General features: G+C 34.5%; 1 protein-coding gene across 1 annotated transcript in view; it reads right to left on the reverse strand.

The window, feature by feature from the left end:
- Window positions 1-379: 379 nt before the first annotated feature.
- Window positions 380-26,012, reverse strand: part of LOC137919116 (netrin-3-like) — a 213,831-nt gene continuing 188,198 nt past the window's right edge. Inside the window, exons 2-7 of the mRNA XM_068762076.1 lie at window positions 12,569-12,757; window positions 7,562-7,711; window positions 6,728-6,790; window positions 3,100-3,174; window positions 1,935-2,127; window positions 380-1,595 (exon numbers count right to left, since the gene is read on the reverse strand). Of these exons, the coding sequence (XP_068618177.1) occupies window positions 1,445-1,595; window positions 1,935-2,127; window positions 3,100-3,174; window positions 6,728-6,790; window positions 7,562-7,711; window positions 12,569-12,757 (821 nt within the window). The 3' untranslated portion in view covers window positions 380-1,444. The remainder of the gene's footprint in view (window positions 1,596-1,934; window positions 2,128-3,099; window positions 3,175-6,727; window positions 6,791-7,561; window positions 7,712-12,568; window positions 12,758-26,012) is intronic.

Genomic DNA, 26,012 nt, shown 5'->3' on the forward strand with positions numbered 1-26,012 from the left:
AAAAATAACTAAGGGAATAACTAAGTTAAAATGTTTATTTTAGATAAAATTTATTATTAAAGGTGTAGCTATAGGCATTTAAAAATATGAAGAAATAATTGATTTTCATAAATATTTAAATTAAAAATTATAATACTCGAAGGAAGTTAATTGAAAAGCGGTTTTGTCGCAATGGCCATTTTAAGTATCTCAAATAATTTTATTTAATTTTTTTTATCAAGGTACAATGAATTATTCAAACATTTGCACCAAGGCAGATATTTAAGCCGCCATACTGTGTTATGTAAAACAATATGTTAGATTTTTTAATACTTTCTACTATTTACTTTCTACTTATTAATACAGCAGTATGATTTAGTTATAGAAAATACACCTGACATAAAGACATCAATGTTTTTGGCCATTGCATTGTATGAAAAGATTTTTTGTCTACTTTTTACTGTCATTTTAATACAAATCATTGGCAATAAATACCACAATAAACAATAGAATTATAATAAAAAAGTGAAGATAAATAATAATGTGTACAGTAAATTTGTGCGTGTTTACATTATAAATCTGTGGTAGTTGGAACACAGCGGCCTGCAAAAAATTGTTACGGATCTACACGAATTAAGTGTTGCATATAAATTATTTTATATTATCTGTGCATTGATAATTGAAACTTTTTGCGACGTCATCGTGTTCGAAGCTTTTTGACAAATATTTTGATTTAAAACCGGCTTGCACTTCAACGTTTAGTTTTACACGATGTATAATAATCTAACAATTATACAAAATGCTTCAAATGGAACAAAACTTAGTTATTCTAGTTAAATATTGATAGTTAATAAATAATTTTCTCAACGTACATTCGTCAACATTTTATTTGAATGCATTATTAAAAGTCATTAACAAAAATGTTAATATTACATATATATGTTGACGACTGTACGTAACTGCTAACAAAATCCTAGGAAGGAAATTTACTTACGTCACGATTTCAGTAATTTTTGGCATTCATTCGTGAAAAACGTTCAGAAAAAAATCGATAATTATCTATTGTTCGATTTAGTTACAGGTTAAATGAATGTATTTTTTAATTTAATCTATATCGATATTAAAGAGAGCTGTCATCATTTCCCGCCATTTTTGTGAACTGTCATGTTTTTGTTAAAGAGGTTATATTATGTAAAACTTATTGGCATTCAAAGTTAATATAATAAATTCTAAAGTTATTCTTACACACGACTAGTTTCACATTTAATTGAATTTATATAAGGGAAAAAATTCTATTTTTATTTTAGCATAAAACCAATGGCAGTAGCAACGGATCAATTCACATTTTGCACGGATCATAGACGGATAAATGCTTTCGAATTAGACCTGTTTGAGTTTTTTTTTTACAAAACATTGTTCTTCCAGCTCCATTGCTGACCAGCTGGTGATGGTTGATTGTGACCAGTTAGTGGCAGTTGATGGCGCGGCGTTGAAGACGGCGGATGCGTCTGTGCCAGTCGTCGCGCCACTCCAGCAGTAGGGTTCTCTCGCCAACTGCCAGACCTGGTAGACCAGATGACGCCCCCTCTTTTTCCACTCCTAGGATTAAGTAAGACCTATACGGAAACAGAAACAATGAAAATTAGACATAAAGAAAGATTTTTTTTAGATAAAAAAACCGATATATAAAAACAAGTAAAGTTTGTAATTCTCCGCTGGTGTTTCTATCTGTTGCTGTTTCGAAAGATTTATAGAACCGTGCACGGTGGTAGTTCACGCTGTACTCTGCGATAGTCCAGCGAGTAGGTGACGGTTCTATTGCTGTCTTACCGTTTATATTGCTAGCCAGTAATTATTAACTCTATTTAAAGACACAAGGAGAGGCCATTTGGGCAGCAATGCAAGCCATTTAAAGTTAGTTAGAGACACCGGGATTAGAGATGGGGGTTGCTCACTTGTTAATCTTGATCTTGGGGCACTTGCAGGCCAGGTCTGCGGCGCGCACGTACAGGTGGGCGGCGCCGCGGCGCAGGCGGCTGCGCGGCGCGCGCTTGTACACGGCCTGCACGGCCAGCGCCAGCCGCGCCCACGCCGCGCCCGCCGCGCCCGCCGCGCCCGCCTCGCGGCCCACCACCCGCGCCATCATGACTGCGGACCACAAACTGCGCTCAGAAACACTTACTCATATGCATCGCCCAAAAACACTTCTTCACCTGCATCGCACAGAAACACTTCCTCGCATGAATCGCTCAGAAACACTTCTTCTCATATACAGTTCAGAAACACTTTTACACATGCATCGCCCAGAAACTTTCTCATACGTACCACTAAGATACACTTTCTCACATGCATCATTTAAAAACACTTTCTAACATGCATAGTTCAAAAACACTTTGGTGTGCCTCAATTTGGACAGAAATAAACTATACACGGAATCCAGGTTGTTAATGATTGTTTATTACAAAAGTTGCTTGACTAGAATTCGTTACAGCGAATGTGACGGTAAGTGACAGTAGTTTCTCTCCTTCGCTCCTATTGCGCGCCCACTTGCATACTAGGTAAAGCCTGGGGACATATACCGATGGGTTCGCCAATTGTATGCGAAGTGCTATCAGTTGACATGTTTTCGTTGGCGATCCTTCCTAACATACATTGTTTTACTGTTCAAACAGGCATCGCTCAAAAACACTTTCTTACATGCATCGTTCGAAAACACTTCGAAAGGGTAACCCGTTGAGTATTCAAGTGACCCAGTTCAGCGTTCCTCTAATGCCCGAGAAGAATGAATCTCATTTTGCTAGGTTATATATAAAGCTGGTGATCCAAGGACTTCATTTGTAGGCTCAATAAGAAGTGATAAGTGGGCATGCCATATAACTTCTAGAATAGACATCTGCTGGGATCTTATGGTTGTGGAGAAGTAGAGACCGATAAGACCAGCGTAGAATATCTGCCCACAAGACAACCAGGTAGTTGGAAGACACCTCTTGGAAGAAATCTGTGAGTGGATCTATGTTCAACTGTCAACGTCACAACTCAGATGTACCAGACCAGAGTAAAATGACTTAATTTCACGCTGAGAGATAGCTTGTAATTTGAAAATGGAATAAGGGTAATTACCGTAGTCTCGGCTGCAGTACTTGTTGAGATTTAGAGTTCTGGCGCCGGCGCGACACCGGCCGCACTGCTCCGCCGCTGTTTAGAGAAACGTTTTATCATTCGATTTTTAAACAACACATCGATATGAGATTTTTCAACATGAACTCTATTTTTTTTTAATTTAAAATAAACTAATGAATTTATTGAATTGTTTTAATGTTACCATGTCTACTACCTGTAGATGTTGAATTTGACAGAAACGAAAAAAAACTGCTATAGCATAATACGGGGTTTATTCGATGGGGTCGACGATGTTAAAATACACTACCGCGTAATGTTTCTAAACTATACATATAGTAAATTTCAAAGTCACTTAAAGAGCAATGGAGAGAGAGCTGTGCTCAGATTTCACTAGTAGATCGAATCGGGAATGATGACATACGTATACGAATAAAAAAGCTTTACAGATTCTAATAAAAGCATAAATTATTTTAAATTTTAATCAAACTGACTGCTTTTTTATTATTCTTCTGTAATCACTGTAGTTTAGATCGATGTCGATAGATGGCGCTAGCTGTTCTTAAACGTATAAAAGGGACGTCGCGCGGTAGAATCGACATTAATAAAGACGACACCACAATGACACGACAATTCTTCCTTAGATTGACGAGAGGTTCATGCTGCCCTCCAATCCTTACTCCACACTCACTACACGAACAGCAATACAGCCTCGACCATGAAACCTTCGTCTCAGTTTGGTATAGTTCACGGACCCTTCCGTTTCGTGAACTTATCTCCAAGCTGTAAAAGCCTTAAATCTAACAACAAAAACATCTCGAAACTGTTCATATATGACACAACATATATATAAATCAACGAGATATATATGAATTGAAATACAGAGTTCACATTGAAAAACATTTACAGTGAAAATATATATATAGATGAGATAAAACAGTTTGATAATAAATAAGGTTTCTAATAGATTCAGGCGTTACCTTGCGGAAGTCCATCCTAAGAAAGGGACTAATAAATAGCTACTCCCGCTATGCAGCAGTAGTCGTGCAATGAAATGCACCGCTCGTCAGCATTTATCAGCGAGCGGGCGGTGCACTTCTTTGCACGACTACTGCTGCATAGTGGAAGTAACTATATATTAGTCCCTTTCTTAGTTATAAGGTTTACTGAATCTCAGAGCAATGGTAGCCAAGCGGTAGAGGAATAACATTTATTCGAATTCAAGGATACAATGTTATGTAATTTATATTTTGTGCATTCATTACCATCGCTTATTAGTTTCCAGAGGATGAACAGCAGCGACCTCTGCTTACCATTATTCATATATAAGGATACAGATATCTTTGAGGAACATACTATGTCTTGCAGAGGTTGTCTATAGAATGAAAAAACTACTGAATCCAATTGTAATAAAGATACTAATGTAATTGAATTATACCATAAAACAAATAATGATTAACATTCAATAAACGATAAACATTAAAAATTTCAAAACGATAAAGAAACTTCTGTAATTAAATCACATGTAGATGAATTTAAAGATAAAATCAATGAATAAGTTACATTTAAATCTACAATAGCATGCATAACGAAATAATAAAATTTACCTGATTCACATGAAACGTAATAAAACAGAAAACGATATAGTTAAATGTGTAAATGGTATGATGGATTTTTAAACAAGCCTGAAATAAAAACTTCTGAGTAGTTTTAGAATTTTGAAACATGTCTGAATTTTGATTAAAGTGCAAATAAATATATAATGAAGTGATATTACCTTATGATCGTAAACAATTAGTAAGAAAGCCTTCGAAGGCTTCGTTAGTGCTGGGATATTAGAACAATTAATAAATTGTTTTTTTCTGGATATAAATTAACACTGTATATTTAAAAATACTATACTGTCTGAAAGAAAATTCCTTATTGCTTCTATTTTTATTTCAACACTAGCGGCCACTTGAAAGTTAAAAAATGACAAATAAAAATTAAACTATTGATAGAAATCGATTCCAGAATATTTTTAATATAAGAATAATTAACTGAAATTGTATTCCAGTGAGAAATACAGGCATTATTATCTAATTAAAAAAAGAAAAAAATTAAATTCACTTGGGCGTGAATTAACATCCGCGGGCCGCAAAGGGTTAAACATGGATTTAGATCAGAATAGTCAGATAGAAGCCTGGTTTATTTTTAGTTTAGGATTTAATCCTAATCCTTAAAACATATCAATCTCATTGTACCATAATAAGTTTAAAGAATTAACAATCTTCGTGGACGCAAGACGTGAATCAATAAAATCTTCCAGTTGCCTCTAGCTCTGGTTCCGACAAAATGATTTAAACTTTAATTATGAAGACAATGGCTTAGTTCAAAAAATCAAGATCTCGTATTTTTATACAGATAATATATAAAACCATGTATTAATAATATAAGATATATAAACTCTTTATAATTAAATATAGCAACAATAAAAATATCATATACTTTTTTTTGTATTATCTGTATACATTTTTTTATGTTACTATTATATAAATATATAATTGAGAAACTTGATAATTAAAAAAAGGTATTTTTATGTCAAAGTAAATTATATTTTTTTACATCCTAGATTAAATCAATGAAATAAATTATTATTATTTCCGTAATTTGCCTCGATTGTTTCCTATCGTAAAATGCTATTGTATAATTTATTTATAGTTTTATATGTATAATTTATTTTTTGAATACAATTATTATATTAATTTATTGTTATAATATCATTTTATTATTATCAATGTCATGGCATTATCACTTCTGTAGCGGGCGCTCGTTCACATTTAAATAATTTGAATGTATTTTTAATTTGGTATGTAAAGGTAATTGGTTTTTATGTCAGTATCTGTATTTTAAATTTGTGTACCTGAGAAATAATTTTCAGATTATTCAGCTAATATGAAAAATTAAAGAAACTAAAAGAGTTTAAAATCATATTCGACTATACAAATCGTTATTTTTAATATATTAACTAGAAAATCACTATAATTATATTGTCAATGTAATCATCGATATAAATTATAACTGGCCATCACGAATTCCAAAAAAAAAACTATATTATAAATTTACAGAGAATACAAAAGATTTTTCGATATATTTCGATCGAAGGTTCTAGACCAGTGTTTCCCAACGTCGTATCCGCACCTCACAGGTGGGCATTTTGTTAGTTAAAGTGGTAATTTGAAAGTGAACTCGACACGATTTTAACCTTTTCGCTTTGATATAAAAATATGCATGTTACATAGGGAGGCGTGAATAGAAAGGCTAAAATACAAAAAAGGTTAGATAACACTATTTAGTTTAATTTAGATTTGAATGTAAAATTATCAATATTATTTTACATATTTATAACTATACAACTGCTGACATTAGTTTTACATATTTATGTATGAAACTGTAAAATGTATGAGAGGAAATTTTTGTATGAAGTTTAAAATGTGTGCGTTATTTGTGAATATGTGTGTGTAGGAGTTATGTATTTACACATGTAGAGCAACGCACACAGGGATATGAAGGTCAGGGGGTTGAGAACCAGCGCCCGCCGGCATGCGGTGTCATGAGGCGAGAGTGCAATGGAGTTCCACTTACTACTTACCGCGGCCCGGCTCAGCATCAACCGCCTCCATCGCCTGCACCGCCGTCACCACGCGTGGGATGCCTGGGATGGATTAGAACACATATTAGTATACATCAAACTCGATCGCCAACCCCCTTCCAAGCGTGGCGATTATGGTATATCCCTAATAAATATGTTTGGTGGCCCAGGCTTTGCAGTTGGCTTTTATGGGCTGAAATGATATATAGGGTGATTGGTTATGTGTAAAACTTTTAGAGTGGTGAATGTATAGATTGTTTACTGTATAATTATGTATGGAACATCCCATTCAAAAATAATGATTTCGGTACTAATAAATACCGTAATGTAGTCAGTCTATTGAGAAAAAGCTTTTTCAAATTTGATTTACCATATTAAACCTTTCACAGTTATTATTTTATATAGGGTGATTGGAATTAGATATAGAAGCTTAAAAACTTTTTGTTGACACTTTAGCTATATATTTATACATATATATATAACACAAATTAACAAAAATCAAATGGTTATTAACGACCTATATATACATACATATATACATGTTTATATGTGTATATATTTAATTAAAGCTGTTAATAATCATAATCTAAAATCAAGTAAAATAGTGTAATACGAAAAAGAATCAATATGAGGGAAAATATACATATATGTAAATATATATATAATATTATACATATGTATATATACATTAATTCAGGAATATTTTAAGCCTTTTGGTTAAGCCTAAATTTAGTATTTTATATTTAATCTCTAAGTCTGTATTTATTTTACATTTCGAAAATATTTGACACCCCTGGTGCCAGTAAACGGTACCATATAGGGTTGTCAACTCACGTATACAGGGTGCGATGTGACTCCGTGACTGCTGGTAGCCCTTAGCGCAGCGGTTACAGGTGGTGCCAGTCACGCCGTCCTTGCAGGGGCACTGTCCGCTGGTCTGATTGCAGGTCTTGCCGCTCGCCCCCACCGGGTGACAGTCGCATGCTGAACATAAACGTTATATATATATATATATATATATATATATATATATATATATATATATATATATGAATTAGCGCCAATAGATATTGCTAAGCAAATGTCGTAAATAAATACATTTAAAAAACTTTTAAGTTAAACGGTTTTTTGATACCCATATTGTGGTGGTTGTGGAAAAATTTTTACCTAGTGCGCCATATTGGAACGGCGTCCATCTTGAATTTTAAATTTTGACATAATCATCGTGTTTTACTAGTGTAGCCCTTTCATTTTTATACCCATATTGAGGGGGTTAAGGAAAAAAACGTAATCCGCCATTTTATATCGGCGGCCATCTTAGATTTATAATGATATTGATTTTATTATATTGTATTGTCATCTAAATTAAATGTTGAGCGGGAAGGTGCTTAAATTTCATTTTCTAATTTTGACCCAAACAAATAAATTCCGTACGGGTCGAACTAAATAACACCGTTTAAATAGAGAAGTTTCTTATGGAAGGTTAAAATTGAAAAAGGTGATGATCTGTCTTGCGTTTCCAGCTTACAGCGACTTTCTATGTCTGTAAGTATGCCGTCGCGAGATCATCACTCGAGTGCCTCACGGTCCCAACGGTGGTCTGTGTTCTCCTAACACTTCAGACGACCAATTATTCTACATATTTCGGCGACCTTAGTTCTTCGAATCTCCGCATTTATAAACGAAGGCACTTGAAAATATATATAAATATTTAAATATAGAATATAGATAATCATCTTAAAGCGCGGTAGTTAGGTTCCTAAATGGAAGGATGGTTATGCTCTAAATTCTAATTAAAACAAATAGTTCACTACAGCGTGCGGCGCAGAACACTATGCTATATATTCCGTTTTGAACACTGTGTCCAACATAACGAAAAACATTTGGATAACATAATTTTTACAAAATATAATCCGCATTTCTGTTCTAACATGTGATACTTTTTTTAAAAGTATATGTCTAATATTATATTTTTAATTTAAGTTTGAAAACATAAATCTGCCATCAGACACCCTGTAAAAACAAAAAACAACTACCTATGATACTTAAGGGAAATAGTTATAAAGACCTCTAGCGCCATCTATCGGTTTTAATCAAATTTATCGTCTCAACCGCCATCTTGTATCAAATAAAAGAAACTATTCGTTTTGATACAAATTGTATTTGAAAAAAGAAAAACGTATTGTCAAATTTCAGAAAGGTCGAACCCGATAATAGGTAAGGGAATAAAAAACTAAACAAGTTTCATAGAAAGGTTCAAACCGAAATAACAAGGGACAAATCAATTATGTCCAGTCGCTTTTTACCTTATAAAACAAATCGACTCGCCGGCACTTGGTCCTCGGAGACTATGCCCGTAGCAATAAAACCGAAAAAAAAAACAAACGATGTTACATTTCCACAGTCCATTTCTTACGTTTGGGTTGTGCGAAATAGTTTTCCCATAAAAATCTTGAGGCGGGAACATAACGAGACCCGAGGGAGAGGTGGTCGGCTTTACGTGGCCGAACGGAATCAGCTGACGTTGAATTGATCCAACCTCGGGGGAACACAAAAGGTGAAAGGACATGCTATTTTAGGTTTTTATATTTATTCTGAGTACAGGGAAAATGTCGTAATAAAAACAGGAAAGAAAATATACCCTATTTATCTACGTAACATGTATATATAAATGAATGGACATAAAAAACAAAGAAGACATCGATGATTTCATAAAATTAGTTAACTTCAGTTTTAAATAAACTTAAAATAGCTAAATTGAAAATGCAATTATTGAGTACACACAATACAATTTATACCTCATTGGAACGTGACGGCTTGCTGTGACTCGTAATTATTGTGGTGTGATATACAGAATACGCTGGATCTTTGATCCCTGTTTAGTAATGTTTTTATTTGTTTTATCATTGATTGACTATAAATCATTAAATGTTCTTAGTGAGATAATAATAAGGTAACAATTGTAACTAATTTTATATTTCTAAGTTTGTACTTTCTTACTGCCTTTTGTTACTGTTTATCTCCAAAAACGTAAATAAATAGTATTATTAATATAATTTTTTTTGGAAATCAAAACGTCACATATGTAGTGTGGAACAGAGATAGTTCTCTGCGAAGCAGAAACTAGCAGATTGTCTCTTTCCAAAGATCTATGTGCAATATTTATCGCCAGATACTGTAACACGTGCTCTAAAAAATAAATAATTATATATCTTTAAAACTTGTGTTTCTGTCTTTCTGGACCTTGGCATCCTACCATCGTCTGCAGACGTCATACGTTGTGTCAGATGACATTGGATTCAGGTGGCTTCCAGGTCTCATTGGAAATCTATATGAAAGGCTTTATTGTCCAGCCGTGGGCGTCCAAAGATTGGCTTATTTCAACGAGGAATTCTTTTGAATTATTTATATTACTTTAAACATGTCTATATCCAACGCCATAATAATTAAAGGTTTTATTTAGAGTTTTTTTTTTTAATTTAAACACAACTGCGCGTTGTTTACTGGAAGTGTACAGGTGTATAACATTTTTTATGGCTTGACTTTTATTTATTTTATCTGTGCTCCGGTGTTGCCTGCGTCCATAAAAAAGGTTACCCGAATTATTTTTACCTCGCGCGTCGGAATTACGTTTTGAATGTCAATAAAATTGTTATGTGAAAAGTATTTGACTAAACAAATCGAGCCCTAAAAAGATTCTTTTGGGAGTTTAATCGTTTTTCATGTATCTTTTTTATACCGTTTTTGGCATATTATTGAATAGATACATGAATAACATTTATTAGCTGAAATACATAAAGACAAACTTTGTTTGTTTGTTTAATATTCTTTATTGTACACGTTAAGATACATTTAATAAGTTTTACAATAACATACAAAAAAGTACAATGGGCGGTCTTATCACACAAGGCAATCTCTTTCAGACAACCATAGTATGGAAAAGGTAAAAGTACTAATAATGGGTAATTAACATAAACATACATAGACATACATACTTTAACATACATACATACGTAAATAACATATATACTTGTAATAAATAAGGTTTAATACATATTATAAATATAATACAATAACAAATAAAAACATCTAACTGACTTCGATCAGTATTGGTTCGATCGCGCTTGCCTCAGAAAGAAACAGAAGAAGAAAAAAAAATGAATTAACAGATAGATAACCACAGGTCTAGTAAATGGTTCTTAACCTTTTTCTTGAAAATAGGTAGTGAGTTAGCACGTCTTATATTCAGCGGTAAATCATACCACAATCGAACGGCCTGCGTTGTGAAAGATTTTGCCATAAACTTTGTATATCCTCTCGTTTCGTATACAATACTAGATCTTCACTAATTTAAATTTAGAACAGCGTTTTTCCAATGTACATCGTCCCATATATGGGCAATTTGATTATTAAGACTGGCAATGTTAAATCGACATTAGTTTAATAAAAAAATTATGCATAACGTATAGGCAAAGATATCGGGCCAAACACCAGGAGTGTTTCAACCACCCTATACACATATCACGGAGCATGTTCCTGTCAAGTACTAAGGTATCAATTACGGCAGATATCTTCATCGACAAGGCTGATTGTACGGAGCAATGAACTTGTATACCAGCCTGAATATTCTGTTATTTTGTACACATATAACTCGTCTTTATGACCGATCAGACGTTTTGATGCTTCCAGGACATTGTTCCACTGCAAGGCATATGCCTTCCTCCTTGTCCTGCGCATCCAGACTTCGCACTACTTTAACTATTTAATGGAATCAAGCGTTACCTTGCGGAAGTCCATTCTAAGTAAAGGACCAATATTTAGCCATTTCCGCTCATTTGTTTGTTGCACGACTACCAGTTGCGGAAGTGGCTAAATATTGGTCCTTTTCTTAACTACTTTAAGTATGTCATCGGTCTACCTAGTGAGGGGCATATCCACGCCGTGTCTACCGATGTGGTCGCTCAAGAACATTTCAGCCACTTCAGATGTGCAATTCATCGAGTTCGATGATCTTGTTTTCTTTTCTTTTCTTGGTGAAACTTTGAGTATAGATCTAGCGTATTGCTTCTTTGTTAATATTAAATACTAAAATGTAAGATTTAACTAAACTATGTTGTATTATAAGTGTGTTGTAACCACTAAAACCATTTCAATAATTTCATATTTACCGACATTTAAAATACCACTAATAACTTTCTCTGCTATATTTATATAATTATATATATACCGATACCCCACTTTGCGTCGTGGTTACGTTCCAAAAAAAAAAAAACACGACGCAAATTGAAACGCCGCAAAGTGAATTAAGATTTTCAATAGCAAACCATGTAATTATCGAAGATAGGTTCCAGGGTTACGAAAATACTACTTTTTATAAAGAAAATTTGACAAAGTACACATATAAAAAACAAAAATAATATAAATCTGCATATAAATAAATTGGAAAAATATATACCTTTTTTGTAACAACACGTAAAAATGTATATAAATTTATCATTCTCTTTCAAAAAAAGCACAACACACTACATTACAACACACTACGTAATTGAAACTTAACTCTAAAATAAGCAAAACAAAGTGAAAATAAAACTGTAATAAAATTGCGTTGATTTTTAGTTAGAAAGGTAATCCCAGAGTTTTGATGGCATGGCACTATTAGAAACAAAAGTGTTAGAAACAAAAATCTTTTGGAAAAAAAGTTAGACTCAAACCCAAAACAACGCAACCTCGAAAATCTAATGACGCACAGTGAAAATTAGTACTAATTAAGCAGCGACGCAACTTCGAATAAAACGCAAAACGAAACGACGCAAAGCGAGGTATTGGTGTAAGAGGTCTTACGTTTGCAGGCTTTCTTATGGGTGATCGGCTTCGTAGGGTCCCTGTAGTAACCTTCGCGGCAGTAATGGCAGTGCCGTCCGGCGGTGTAGTGCCTGCATTTGAGGCAAACACCTCCGCTAGCTCTTCCAGACAGCTTGTACAACTCCATGTTGAACCGGCATCGACGAGCATGGCCGTTGCAGTTGCATTCTGCAATAAATCAGACATTTTTAAACGGTTTCATTTAGTTCGACCCTTACGGAATTTATTTGGGTCAAAATTAGAAATTGAAATTTAAGCACCTTCCCGTTGTCAGATTGATCTGAAATTTGGTACACATATTTAATTTAGATGACAATACAATATAATAAAATCAATAACATTATAAATCTAAGATGGCCGCCGATACAAAATGGCGGATTACATATTTTTCCTTAACCCCCTCAATATGGGTATCAAATGAAAGGGCTACACTAGTAAAACACGATGATTGTGTCAAAATTTAAAATTCAAGATGGACGCCGTTCCAATATGGCGGACTAGGTACATATTTTTTCACAACCACCACAATATGGGTATCAAAAAACCGTTTAAATTAAAAGTTTTTTAAATGTATTTATTTAAGAGACAAACCTTGAAATCTCACCCGCCTAGTGGCAGCGACATTATATATAAGGTAAATTACTTATGCATACTATTGTCTTATTTTCCTTTCTCTATTAGATCCACCAACGCTAGCTTGTACATTTTTTCCCGTATTTTTGTCTTTATTGCTTATTATCAGTTAGTATTTATACATTAATTATCTGTTCTTATTTATCTATTCCTGATTTATATTTTATTATTGGTATTTTATATCCTATTATTTATACATAAACTTATTTGCTTATTCCACCTATAATCTTATTTAAAATTTTTGTGTATTAAATCTATTATTCAAATAGATATAACTCTGGGCGATTTTTGTCCGGTATTAAAAACCGTTATTTATGTAAAAACGCCGGTATTTTATTATTACATTATACATACAAAACCCAAGTTATCAATATTATTTTGTAGATGCCTTCAATTTTATATTTTTTGCTTCTTTACATATATAATGCTATACCTATTATATGTAAAATGTAACAGAATTAAACATGTACTTTTTTTAACTTGCACGTTTTTTTGTATATATCTACTCCTGCTGTCTATGTAATAAAATAAATAATATTTACTCATTTCAGAACAATATTTATTGGGCTTCATAAATTATTTGTTAACAAGTCCATATAACAACAAAAATAAGTAAAATATAGTTACTATTTTTTTATTAATGATTCATTATTTAAATTACAGATATATTATTATTACAGATATTATTGATTCTTAGATATACAATTAGCTATATGTTTACCCCTGTAAATCTTTCGAACATATATAGATTCATCCTGTACATTGTAGATATAATCAAAGAGAAATGAAAAAGTAACATTTTTAATGTAATAACAAAACTGGTTTACATCGCGTCAGCTAGCGCCTGCGCATAAAACCGTCAACTTTTATACATGTTTAGTTGTACAAAGGGCAGATGGCGCTGTTCGCCCCTTTGTACTGGTGTCAACTATAGATTGATTTATTACGAAAGAGAATTATAATGTTTTCTTTTTCTTTCTAAATGCGCTTCCTGAAATAACTTTGTGTGAAGTTATATTAAGTAATGTGTTCAAAATTTATGGAGAAATTCACAGAAAGCTCTAGAACAAATTTCGGAGCTTTCAACCGATCCTTTTGGACATCTAAGTATACCTACCTATGTTCAGCAGTGGGCATTCAGTTATTTAGTTCACGGGCCCTTCCGCTCCGTGAACTCAGTACCGATGAAGCTGTAAAAGCCTTAGGGCTAACTGCATTAACATCTTCAGAAACATTTAATGAAATCAGGCGTTACCTCGCGGAAGTTCATCCTAAGTAAGAAAAGGACCAATATTTAGCCACTTCCGCACATGCAGTGGTAGTCGTGCAATAAAATGCACCGCCCGCCAGCCCGCTGACAAATGCGTATGCTGCAAACAATGCGAATCACACAACCGCCACCGCCAAACTATTCAACACGTGTTTCACCCCTCCACGGGGCATCTTCAGGAGTTATGTTACACCGATTAGTGCCAAACACTGAGTCTGAATGACTCGCATACGCATTTGTCAGCGGGCTGGCGGGCGGTGCATTTTATTGCACGACTACCACTGCATGTGCGGCAGTGGCTAAATATTGGTCCTTTTCTTACATAGGATGGACTTCCGCAAGGTAACGCCTGATTCCATTAAATAGAAATAATTAATTTAAAATAATATTTTTTTTAAATAAATCTTTACTATTAATGACTTAGGTTATTCAGAGAGTAACGGAGAAGGCTATAGTTTAAAGTTTCGCTGCGAGGTTGAATCATAAATGTGATCTGAAGAATCATCACCGACGTAGCTTCAAAATTGCTCGTCGAAGTGGCTGAAATGTTCTTGAGCGACCACGACGGTAGACGCCGCGTGGATATGCCCCTCACTAGGTAGACCGATGACATAGTTAAAATAGTGCGAAGTCGCTGGATGTGAGCAGTGCAGGACCAGTCGTGTTGACCTTTGAGGAAGGCATATGCCTTGCAGCGGAACAATATCCTGGACGCATCAAAACGTCTGATTGGTCAAAATGATTCTTCGGGCTGGTATACGAGTCCGTAGCCGCTGGGGCCGAAAGGTTCAATGAGCACGAGCCGGTAGACGCAGCGTGGGCAAGCTTCCCACTAGGTGGACAACGAGAGTCAAGTCACAGGAAGTATTGGAAGTACCTACCTATGTTCAGCAGTGGGCATTCAGTTATTTAGTTCACGGGCCCTTCCGCTCCGTGAACTCAGTACCGATGAAGCTGTAAAAGCCTTAGGGCTAACTGCATTAACATCTTCAGAAACATTTAATGGAATCAGACGTTATCTCGCGGAAGTCCATCCTAAGTAAGAGTCACTCTGTGTTTGGCACTAATCGGTGTAACATAACTCCTGAAGATGCCCCGTGGAGGGGTGAAACACGTGTTGAGTGATTTAGCGGTGGCAGTTGTGTGATTCGCATTGTTTGCCGTATACGCATTTATCAGCGGGCTGGCGGGCGGTGCATTTCGTTGCACGAATACCACTGCATGTGCGGATGTGGCTAAATATTGATTCTATTCTTACTTGTCATGTAGGTATTAAAATTCGGATCACTAGTAGAGGTAGCTTGTTTGTTTTCACACGAAGGCAGGCAGGGGCGGTTTCTTAACCAATAGTGCAGGGTGTGCAATGCACACGGGCGCCCCAGTCTTAGGGGGCATCGTCTTGGACCATCATGGTACAACAATGATATGACAGAAGCGGCCAGCCAGCGCGGTGGCGGCAGTTATCAAACGCGAGAACTCTATAGGCGTCTTCTTTTGCGAACATCTTGTTTCAACTCGAAATAAACCTTATTTCAAGTTTAGAAACGGCCAGACAGCGCGGAGCAATGAGTGTTATTCTGCCGTCATAAGAAGAAATGCCGTAACTGATACCATATTGCAAGTTATACCTGCTTATAAAAAAGCTTGTTGGAATATGAAAAAAAATTTCTTTATACGACGGCGGGGGAGAGGGAGTCATGCCTAGGGGGCGCCAGGGTTTCATTGCACACGGGCGCTACACGAGCTAGAGCCGCCACTACCCGTAACCTTCGTCTGAAACATTAAAAACTCTAAAAATAGTAAATTCTCGAAGCCAGCCGACTGACCATAGTGAGAAATTTCAAAGTATGACTACATGAATAGAAACATGCAAGCTTATATACGAGTATAGTACGTACACACAGACAGCGGTTCAATGAATCTTTCAGACGAATTTATATATACGCTTTGGTAGTGTAGCCAAGGATATCACCCGAATTACCTTCAAAGGATTTTTAAAAATGCTACCTTAAAGAGAGATTACGATAAAAATCCATGAACTCTTGTGAATTTAATTAAAAATATCTATCTGCCAGATTTACTCCAGTGTGTGGCGTAGAAAAAAAGGCTTTATCTTGAATAATCTTTGCAATTCCACGGAAGATACTTCGACGATTTACACTCTAAAAAGATAGCTGCATTTCTGTTCCATTGTTCAATACCTTTATTAAAGATATGTGTTGAGTACTACAATATTTACTTAGAAAAAAAATATATTATCAACTATTAAATATTTCATGCTATTTTTAAATAGCATTATATCCATAAAATTAATAATCGTTGTAACGGCATAGCATTAACGTTCATTGGAGAAATAAAATGAAACGTCACTCCTACTGAACCACGGAGTTTATAATGCCTCATGCTACTAGAGACAGCTATAATAATTTTAACAACACTTATTCATTTTATGAATAACTATCAATAGTATGGTTATATGTCCACTATTGGGATACATTATTCGTCGCCTCCTGAGCCAGCGGCGCCCGTGTGTGTTGTACACCCTGCACTATAGGTTAAGCCGCCTCTGGTTACGAGTTCTTGGAGACTTGGCTATTTAAGTGAAAATAAGTCTCGTTGCTACTAAAAATAGGATTTACACTGCGAAAATGTTTCAAGATGATTAGAAATTTATGCGTGAAACAATGTCACTTGATTTTAGTTCTTGTACAGTGTTAAATTTAAAAACACGTAACTTCAAATCCTACTTAAAACTTCATAAATTTGACCTTGAAAGTTCAAGCGAAGTTTCTCTTTTCCGTATTTAAAGTCGTGAATTTTCACATAAACTGCTTTTAACTACTTCAATGTTTAAGTAAGTCCTTGAAGATTGATTGGACCCTGGGCGTAAGGTTTATTCACTCGATTCACCACTTAACCTTCGAATATAGAAGTGTGAAGAAAATTTTTGACGAGCGACGCCAGAATTTCTATTCAATATACCTTGACAACACACGTGCGATAATTTTATATACTTTAATATAATGACTAAAAATCCGCACGATCTGTTATTCTAACAACATTAATTATTTTTCATATTGTGTATTAATTTTTTAAATAATCACAATTAAAAACATAAATCTGCCACCAGACACCCTGTATAAATGTTCTTTCTATTTAAATCTTTGCATATCACCTAAAGACTTTCATATCTAACGTAGAGATAAAAACACAAATGACTTTTCAATTTCGCAAACCCCTTATTTATATTCATGTGGTGTTTAGAGGATTTAGTATTCAGAAACATAACCCGGGTATATCCGGACTTGTTACAAGCTCGGGTATATGTGATTTTGACCGGCATTATTCCAAATTTAAAAAATACTAATATTCTTTTTTCGAAATACGATAGATTAGCCAGGCATTGCTATAGTCCTGAGAAGTTCAGGTCTTTAGTTATAATAAATAAATGTTTTTTTTTTTTTTAATTAATATGCAATTAAATATTAACATTAACAATGTTGTGCCATGGGGTCTTTGACAGCATAAAAATTCTAAAGGAACAAATTTTTTTTGTACATTTTAAAAATTTTTGGTAACTTCTTGAGTAAGAAGCTTCCTGAAGAATATTAGGAATCGTCTTGTAAAAGCTTCCGGAAGTACAATCTGTCGCGACAGCCTGTAATTTTTTTTTGTGATTCATTTGACCTCTACAATGGTATATGCTTGCATAAAAGAAACCTACTCAATAAATTCGATTAAGATATAAACACATGAAGTAAATTTAATGCATCGAAATATATTTATTATTATAAATTTTGTTGCAAACCGTACTTTTGTACACTTTTGTGAAGTTTAAACTAAATATATTACTACGTTTTAAATTCTTATAGCAGAAGATTTCAATCAGTTTGCGTAGGTTTTCGTACAAATATGGCATTACAGGAGATAAAATATTATGTATTTAAACTGTCAAATGTCAGTTACTTTAAAAAATTCACAGATAATAAATAGATTTATTTATCATTAATGACATTTACGATTTAAAAGCTGTAAAGAGTGATGGTATCATCTGTTAGTAAAAAAAACTTTTAATCTTTCATACCAATTTTTAATCACCTGTATAAAATATTGACTGCAATATATTACTGCAAGCTGCGATGACCACCACCTGGGTGGTGTAGCCACGCTGCGTTACCGCTGCGATTTTTGGGCGGGGCTTATATCTAGCAGTTTGAATTTACATTTATTGGTTTACATTCTCCTTTTAAGTTGTCTTTTCATTTCTGAAGGTAGTGTCTGTCGTGAAATTCCTTGATGGAATCGATGCCAACCTTCACACCATTCCATCACCTGCTTCCCTCAAGGCAGTATTAATTTTTCATCATAAATATACAGTAATACCCCGCTTTACGCGACCCCGTTATACGCGGTTTCACTATAACGCGAATTGCAGATTTCGCGCTCAAATGCCTCGAATTACGCGAAAGAGTGCGTATAAATATAATGTAGTCATCAACTTCTCTATGGTGTCTTGACCATCTGTTAAACAATTAAAAACAGTGTTGGGTGTTATGAATGTATTTTACAAGAACGTAAACAAAACGTTACCCAAAAGACAATAGATGTATTTTTCCGTAAAAAATAAGAGTATGTATTTCATAAAGTGTTCCTAGAATTAAAGTGATTGATTAAAATGATTTGTATTTTTTTTTGTAATAATTTTTGACTTTGTTCAATCATAAACCTCGTTATACGCGAATTTCAGTTAACGCGATTTTTTTCGGAACGTATCCGTCGCGTAAAGCGGGGTATTACTGTATCTATATATGTTATTTATGTTGGGTAAGTTATTACGTATTTAATGTGTGTTTAAATATTAAATGGTAATTTCGTATTTCAACGTCTAGCCGTCTGAAGGCTGAGACGAGATGAATTTGAAAGTGTTAGTGTAATTGGCTGTCGGCGCCACGTGCCCGGATGGGTCGGCGGACGTGAGCACGCGTATCCGGCGCCTCTTTGCCGCACGTGAGCACAGACAAAACTCGGGGGTTCCCCGTCACTCTCTACAGCTTTCATTTTGACAAATTTATCGCCGTATACAGGATGTTGAAATAATACAAAATAAGTTTATTATATAATCCAATTAAAGCAACCGTCGTAGGCTCGACTCTTTCAGATACTCCGGATTGCCAAAAGCGATTTTAGTGACTGCCCACGAAGATAGCTTTCTTAGGCACCAAAGAGGCTAGACCAGTGTTTCCCAACGTGGGGCCCACACTCCACAAAGGGGGCAATTCGAATTCGCAAATGGAATCAATATGAGTTTAAGCCTTGCGCTCCGGACCATTTAAATGCAATGGCAGATGTCAAGTTTAAAGTTAAAAGCAAATTCTTAATTAAATATAAATGTATACAAAATAAATTTGAAATGCTGGGAATAAGAATTTTTAAAAAGCTAAGGTGGGGCATGGCATAAAAAAGGTTGGGAAACACTGTCCTAGATACTCCATGTAGCATCTAGATCTAGGTTTAGAATTTGGAAGCCTTCCACTCAAAATTCGGTGAATAAATAAAGTAATGCCCAGAGCTGAAATTCCTGAAGGACCTCTCAGGTATAATCACATTTTTTGTCACACAATATGTAAAATTTAATGAAAAATCAAGGGCTCGATAAAAAAATTTATCAGCGGGCTGGCGGTGCACTTTATTGCACGACTACTGCTACATAGCGGAAGTAGCTATATAGTAGTCCTTTTCTTACTTATGATTGACTTCCGTAAAGTAACGCCTGAATATATTAGATATTTAGAAAACCGTGTCAGATATGATATCTAAATATCTTCCAAAAAATCCGTGCAAAAGAGGCTATAATGAATTTCATTTTAAATAAGTATTTATTAAACTAAAACAATGAACATTTTTATTACAATAACATGAAGATGTAATAATATTTTTAATTTATTTTTTATTTTGGAAATCTATGCGTCTGTCTGTCAATGGATGCGTTTTTTAATACGCCTTTTCATATCTAATGTTAAATGGCAGACTTATAAATGTGGGTTAATATTTTTAAATGATCACTTAATATATTTTCTATTTTTTTCTTGGCTGTACTCTAACAATGGAAGCTTGAATAATCTTCATAATATAATGTTCAATTTAATCTGCCTCCCTCCAAACAACGGACTTTAAATACAATTAAGACGAAGTGAAGTGGAGCGGTGCTAAATCCTGTTGAGTAAAGTCTGCCGAAGAAGGCCAGGCGTCGTCAACCCTCGGTAACATTGTTAAATGAACGGAAGGGGACGTCGGATCGGCGCACTTGAGATAATCAGTTTATTAATTCAATTAATCCACGCTATAAATGGATGTATCAAGGCTTAATTACGGCGTGGGGTTTGAGAGCCTCTGACTTGTGCGACGTGCCGTATAACGTGTGTTAATTATCGAATATATGAAAGCGACCCCAACGTTCGGCACACCTGGTATCACAGTTAACATATAAAGCATTTTGTGACGTACTTTTATTTGATTCAGAAGTAAATTCGACTTCTTTTATACACGATTGTAACAAAGTAGTTTACCAGTCGGAATGTATACGTTTTTTTACACGAATCTTTTGTTCTATCCTTAAAATTCTTAATGATGACACAGGATTTTTGGTATAAATCGTAATAAACACACTCTTATTATCGACTAACAAAAAATTATAATAAAAATTGATTTTTATTCCAAGCCACCTGTGCCTGAACTTCCTCCGCAAGGAAATAAAAAAAAAATGTTAAGTTTTTTTTTTTCGTTCAAGAATTTTTCTAAAATAAAATTAAGTTACTCCTTCTCTTTCACCTAAGTTACTCCTTATTATATTAGCTATCTGCAAGTATAAGTCCAGTTAAAATCGGTCCCGCCATTTCAGAGTTTAGCCGAAACAAACATACGGATAGACATATTAATATTTTAAAAAAATGTTATTTATGTATATATATATATATATATATATACATGCGTGTGTGTGTGTTGGTATATATCAACAAAGAGATCTATAGAAGAAATAAAATCACCGACTTATCTCGAAGAATTACTCGTCTGAAACAACACCCTTGTGTGGCGTCCAAGAGATGGTAAACGTGCCGTGGGTAAATCTCCCACAGGTGAACCAAGGGTACAGTAAAGGTTGGGATAAGTCGCAGGATGTGGGCAGCGGATGACCAGTAAACGTGGAAATCTTTGGGAGTGGTCTGAACCTTACAATTGTCGTCTGATGATCTGTCAATTTAGGAAGATTTCGAAATAAATAATCAATCCATCCATATATAGAAGCATTTAATGAAGTACCAAAACATTGGACACTATTCAATAAATAAACTATACGCAGTCTTCAGAATACGTACTTCCGGAAGTGATTCAGTAGTGAATTGACAATTTAATTTGAATTTCGAACGTCGACAGGAAATCGTGTGAAAAAGCATTTTCGACGCGGAAACTCATTTGTCAAAATCGTAGCACCCGCTTCAGACTGATCGTGCATCAAGTACTGCCGCTATGATGAACTATATAAATATATATACGATATATATATGTATATATATATTTACACAAGATAGAGACATACCTTACTTTCATCACAATATCTTTCATTTTGTTCTTTCATTCCTTCTTGCTTTCATCGCCTTCCTTCCATCATCTTATTACTCTTAGGTGGCTAGGTACATATTTTATTATTATTATTATTATTATTATTATTCTTGATTTCATTATTTACATATTCCATTTTTTTATCACAGTTTTCTTTGGGTTGTGCTTTCTTAATACATTACTACACTTTTCTTATTCTATTTTTCCTATTATTACTAGTCAATTACTAGTTATTTTATGTGCAGTTTATTAGGTACATACAACCTGTCATTCTGCTATATGTCGGTTACTATATCTCCGGATCTCATTATTCCTGGACCCCAGAAATACAGCCATGTTCATAGGTCATGACTGTCGTGGTTTAGTCCAAAGATATCTATGGAGGAGTTTTATCATAATCTTTACGCTGGCAAGTGGTTTGGCGATCGCAGTGTGGTTTTACGATACGGAAAGAACGCTGCTGTCCATCCTTTTGAAACTTATTTATGAGCAGTGGTAATGCGAATAAGGTACTTAATAAACTCTGCGCAAAATAAATTGTTTACTAATAATAAGAAATAGAAAATGAAATGTGTAATAAAGAATTAAGAAAGTAAAATAAATGTGTAAATAAAGATAAAATAAATGTAAGATAAAATTAAAGAATAAAAATAAATAAAATGTACCTAGCCACCTTAGAGTAAGAAGATGATGGAAGAAAAGCGAGGAAAGAAAGAAGGTATAAAAGAGCAAAACGTAAGATATTGTGAAGGACAAAAGTAAAGAATGAAAGATATTGTGACGCTTGAAAGAGAGTGATAAATAAAGAAAAGACTGAAAAAAAATTATTGAACAATAAAGTCTCTAATCCCAAAAAGTTAGGAGTACGAGAGGCCCCCAATAGCAGGGCCATAAAAGAAACATAAATAATGCACAAATTTCGAATTATATAAGATTGTTTTTCCGGAATCGAACCCGTGATAAATGATCTAAATTGTAAAATAATACGCAGAAATGAAATATAAGATACCGTTAATTGTTGAGTTATAACTAACTACATTAAATCAATCGCTAATCCGATTCCAATGACTAAACTCCCTGAGCCACAGCCAACTAGGTGCCCCCACCTATAACTCATGAGTTGGACCAAAGCCAGGAGATTTCCGGACGGATCTAAAATACAATAGCCCAGTTAAATGCATTGTGGACTATTAGCAAGTGATATATCACGTATTTAAACAGCGACCGAAGCAAAAGCTGCAAACGAAGGTCGCAGTTTCAAACTCTTGGAAATTCAAAATTGTAATTAAAAGGTATATGTTAAAAATAGAACTAATTGAAATACTTTTGACTTGTGAAAACTTAATATATCTAAGAAAGGGACTAATATATAGTTACTTCTTGTATGCAGCAGTAGTCGTGCAATAAAGTGCACCGCCCTCCAAACCGCTGATAAATGAGCTATATATTAGTCCCTTTCTTAGTATGGACTTCCGTGAGGTAAAGCCTGAATCTATTAGATACGTAATATATCTATTTATTGTACAATATTAGAAAAACTTTACGAATAAATGTTAGATAATAAATCATTAAAACAGTATACATGTTTACTAATAATGTGGGTTTTTATTGGAACTTACATACGTGTTCATCACTATATCGTTGAAACTATAAGAAATAGAGTTTTAAAATTTGGTGCTAATATTCCTTTTATTAAATAGAAATCAGCTAAGAAAGGATTTTACGAAATACCACCCAGAAGGAGGGTTGAAGGGTTTGAATGAAAAAAGCATTTTTTAAAATTATACCTATATGTAAAACTTATCCGGAATATTTTTGGCATGATATATATTATCACTTGCAATCTTAGATCGTGGGTTCGATTCTTTATGTAATCCTACTTACTACAATAATTATATAAGATTGCCTGACAAGACTGTCTGACAAGTTTGTAGAGGATAGGATACAGCGGCTTCTGCCTACCATAATACCACACTATGATCGCTAATATGACAGCCTACAGTGTCGATTCAACGACAAGGAAGCAACACCAATGTTCCTAATAATGTGCAGAACGATTGCGGAAAATGTGATAAAAAGAAACAAGAGTTGAGCTAAAATTAAATATTGTAAATATAAGTGTAAAATAGCCAATTAAATAAATAAGTAAATAACATAATACACGTAAGAAAAGGACCAATATTTATACAGAGACTCTGTGTTTGGCACTAATCGGTGTAACATAACTCCTGATGATGCCCCGTGGAGGGGTGAAACACGTGTTGAGTGATTTAACGGTGGTAGTTGTGTAATTTGCATTGTTTGCCGCCTACGCATTTATCAGCGGGCTGGCGGGCGGTGCACTTTGTTGCACGACTACCACTGCATGTGCGGAAGTGGCTAAATATTGGTCCTTTTCTTACTTAGGATTAGGATTCCGCAAGGTAACGCCTGATTCCATTAAACATAATACACATTAAAATGTATATCTAGAATAGATAAAAAATGTGACATACAATAAAAACAAAGAAATTGTAATAGTTAAGGTATGAGGAGAAGAAATAATGGTATCAAATAAAAGGAAAAATGGATATGAAAGGGAAAGAAATAAGAATTGTAGAAAGAAAGAAAATAAAGGAATGAAAGATCATAGGAGGAGTAATAGAAGAGCGCGAAAATGAAAATACTACATGAAAAAATTAAAAAATAAAAACAAAGTCCCTGTCCCACAATAGATAGGGGTACGAGTGGTCACCATAGCGTGGGTCATTAAATGAAACGTGGCGATTATGGTAAATCCCAAAGGTACCTTTGGTTGAGGTCTATGTCTTGCAATGGAGGTCTATGAAATAAAAGGTCTTGAGAAGAGTAAAAGTATTCATAAATAAAATCTAAATTCTGAAAAATAATTACAGGATAATGTAAAATCATTGCCGTAAACATTTCAGGGTTTTAACGAAGGCCTCTACAAACGGGACCTTAAAAATAATTTCTCGACTTGCAATCACGAGCTGATAGACGCACCTTCAATAATTCCCCTAGTAGGGGGTATCAAGGTAGGAAATCGCTGGATGCAGGCATCTTTTTTTTTGGTTTCGAGGGGGGGGGTAATCTTCCGGACGTTCAAGATGCCCCGCCTCTGGGGGAAGGGCAGGGGTATATGGGATTCCTACCAACTAAAACCCCTCCCCGGTGATCGCCCTCTGCGCTATACGGGGGACCGCGGTATCTCCCGGTCAGGGATCGCCACGCGGTCTTCCCTCGAGCCGTGCCATTTTGGATACAGGCATCTGTACCAACGTCAACGCAGGTAACAGTTCAGTGCGATGGTGCCGTTATGGAAAAAACAGCTCTCAACTCCCACGAACTAGACGACGCCATCTCTTGGGCGAAATGAATAAAACATATTGGAATTGGACACTGCTGCGTCGCGTCATTCGTGTATGGTACAAGTCACAAGATGAGGCGTTACAAGTTTTTATTTACCCTGTCATATAATTTGGCATATACGAGTACAGTCGAAAGTTATTAACGAAATAATAAATATACATGATGATTGGAATAGGTATTAAAGTTATTTATAAAGGGAAAAATGTTTCTCATTTTTTAAGTTTATAATACCTAGAAGGCTTTTACACCTATTTCCAATCTATAAAGTGATCACTATGAGATACGTTATATATTATTATTTTTTTTTTAATTTTTTTATTATTTTTTTTCTAGTGGAATGTGACAAGATAATAGCTTCTATCAGTACAAAATCTACAGGGACAGATAATAAACAATTTTTTTTTATTTTTAAATGCATAGAAGCAAATTTTGAAAACCACTTTTTCTTACTATATAGTCTTTACATTATTTAATATTTCTAAAAACATTGATTTATGGATAGCGTGTACTTTAAATATATACTCCTGTTTTATG

Source organism: Battus philenor, unplaced genomic scaffold (assembly GCF_028537555.1).
Source record: "Battus philenor isolate CCGP_79_NKW_IND1 unplaced genomic scaffold, ilBatPhil1.0.hap1 SCAF_16, whole genome shotgun sequence".
In the NCBI taxonomy this organism is placed as follows: Eukaryota; Metazoa; Arthropoda; class Insecta; order Lepidoptera; family Papilionidae; genus Battus; species Battus philenor.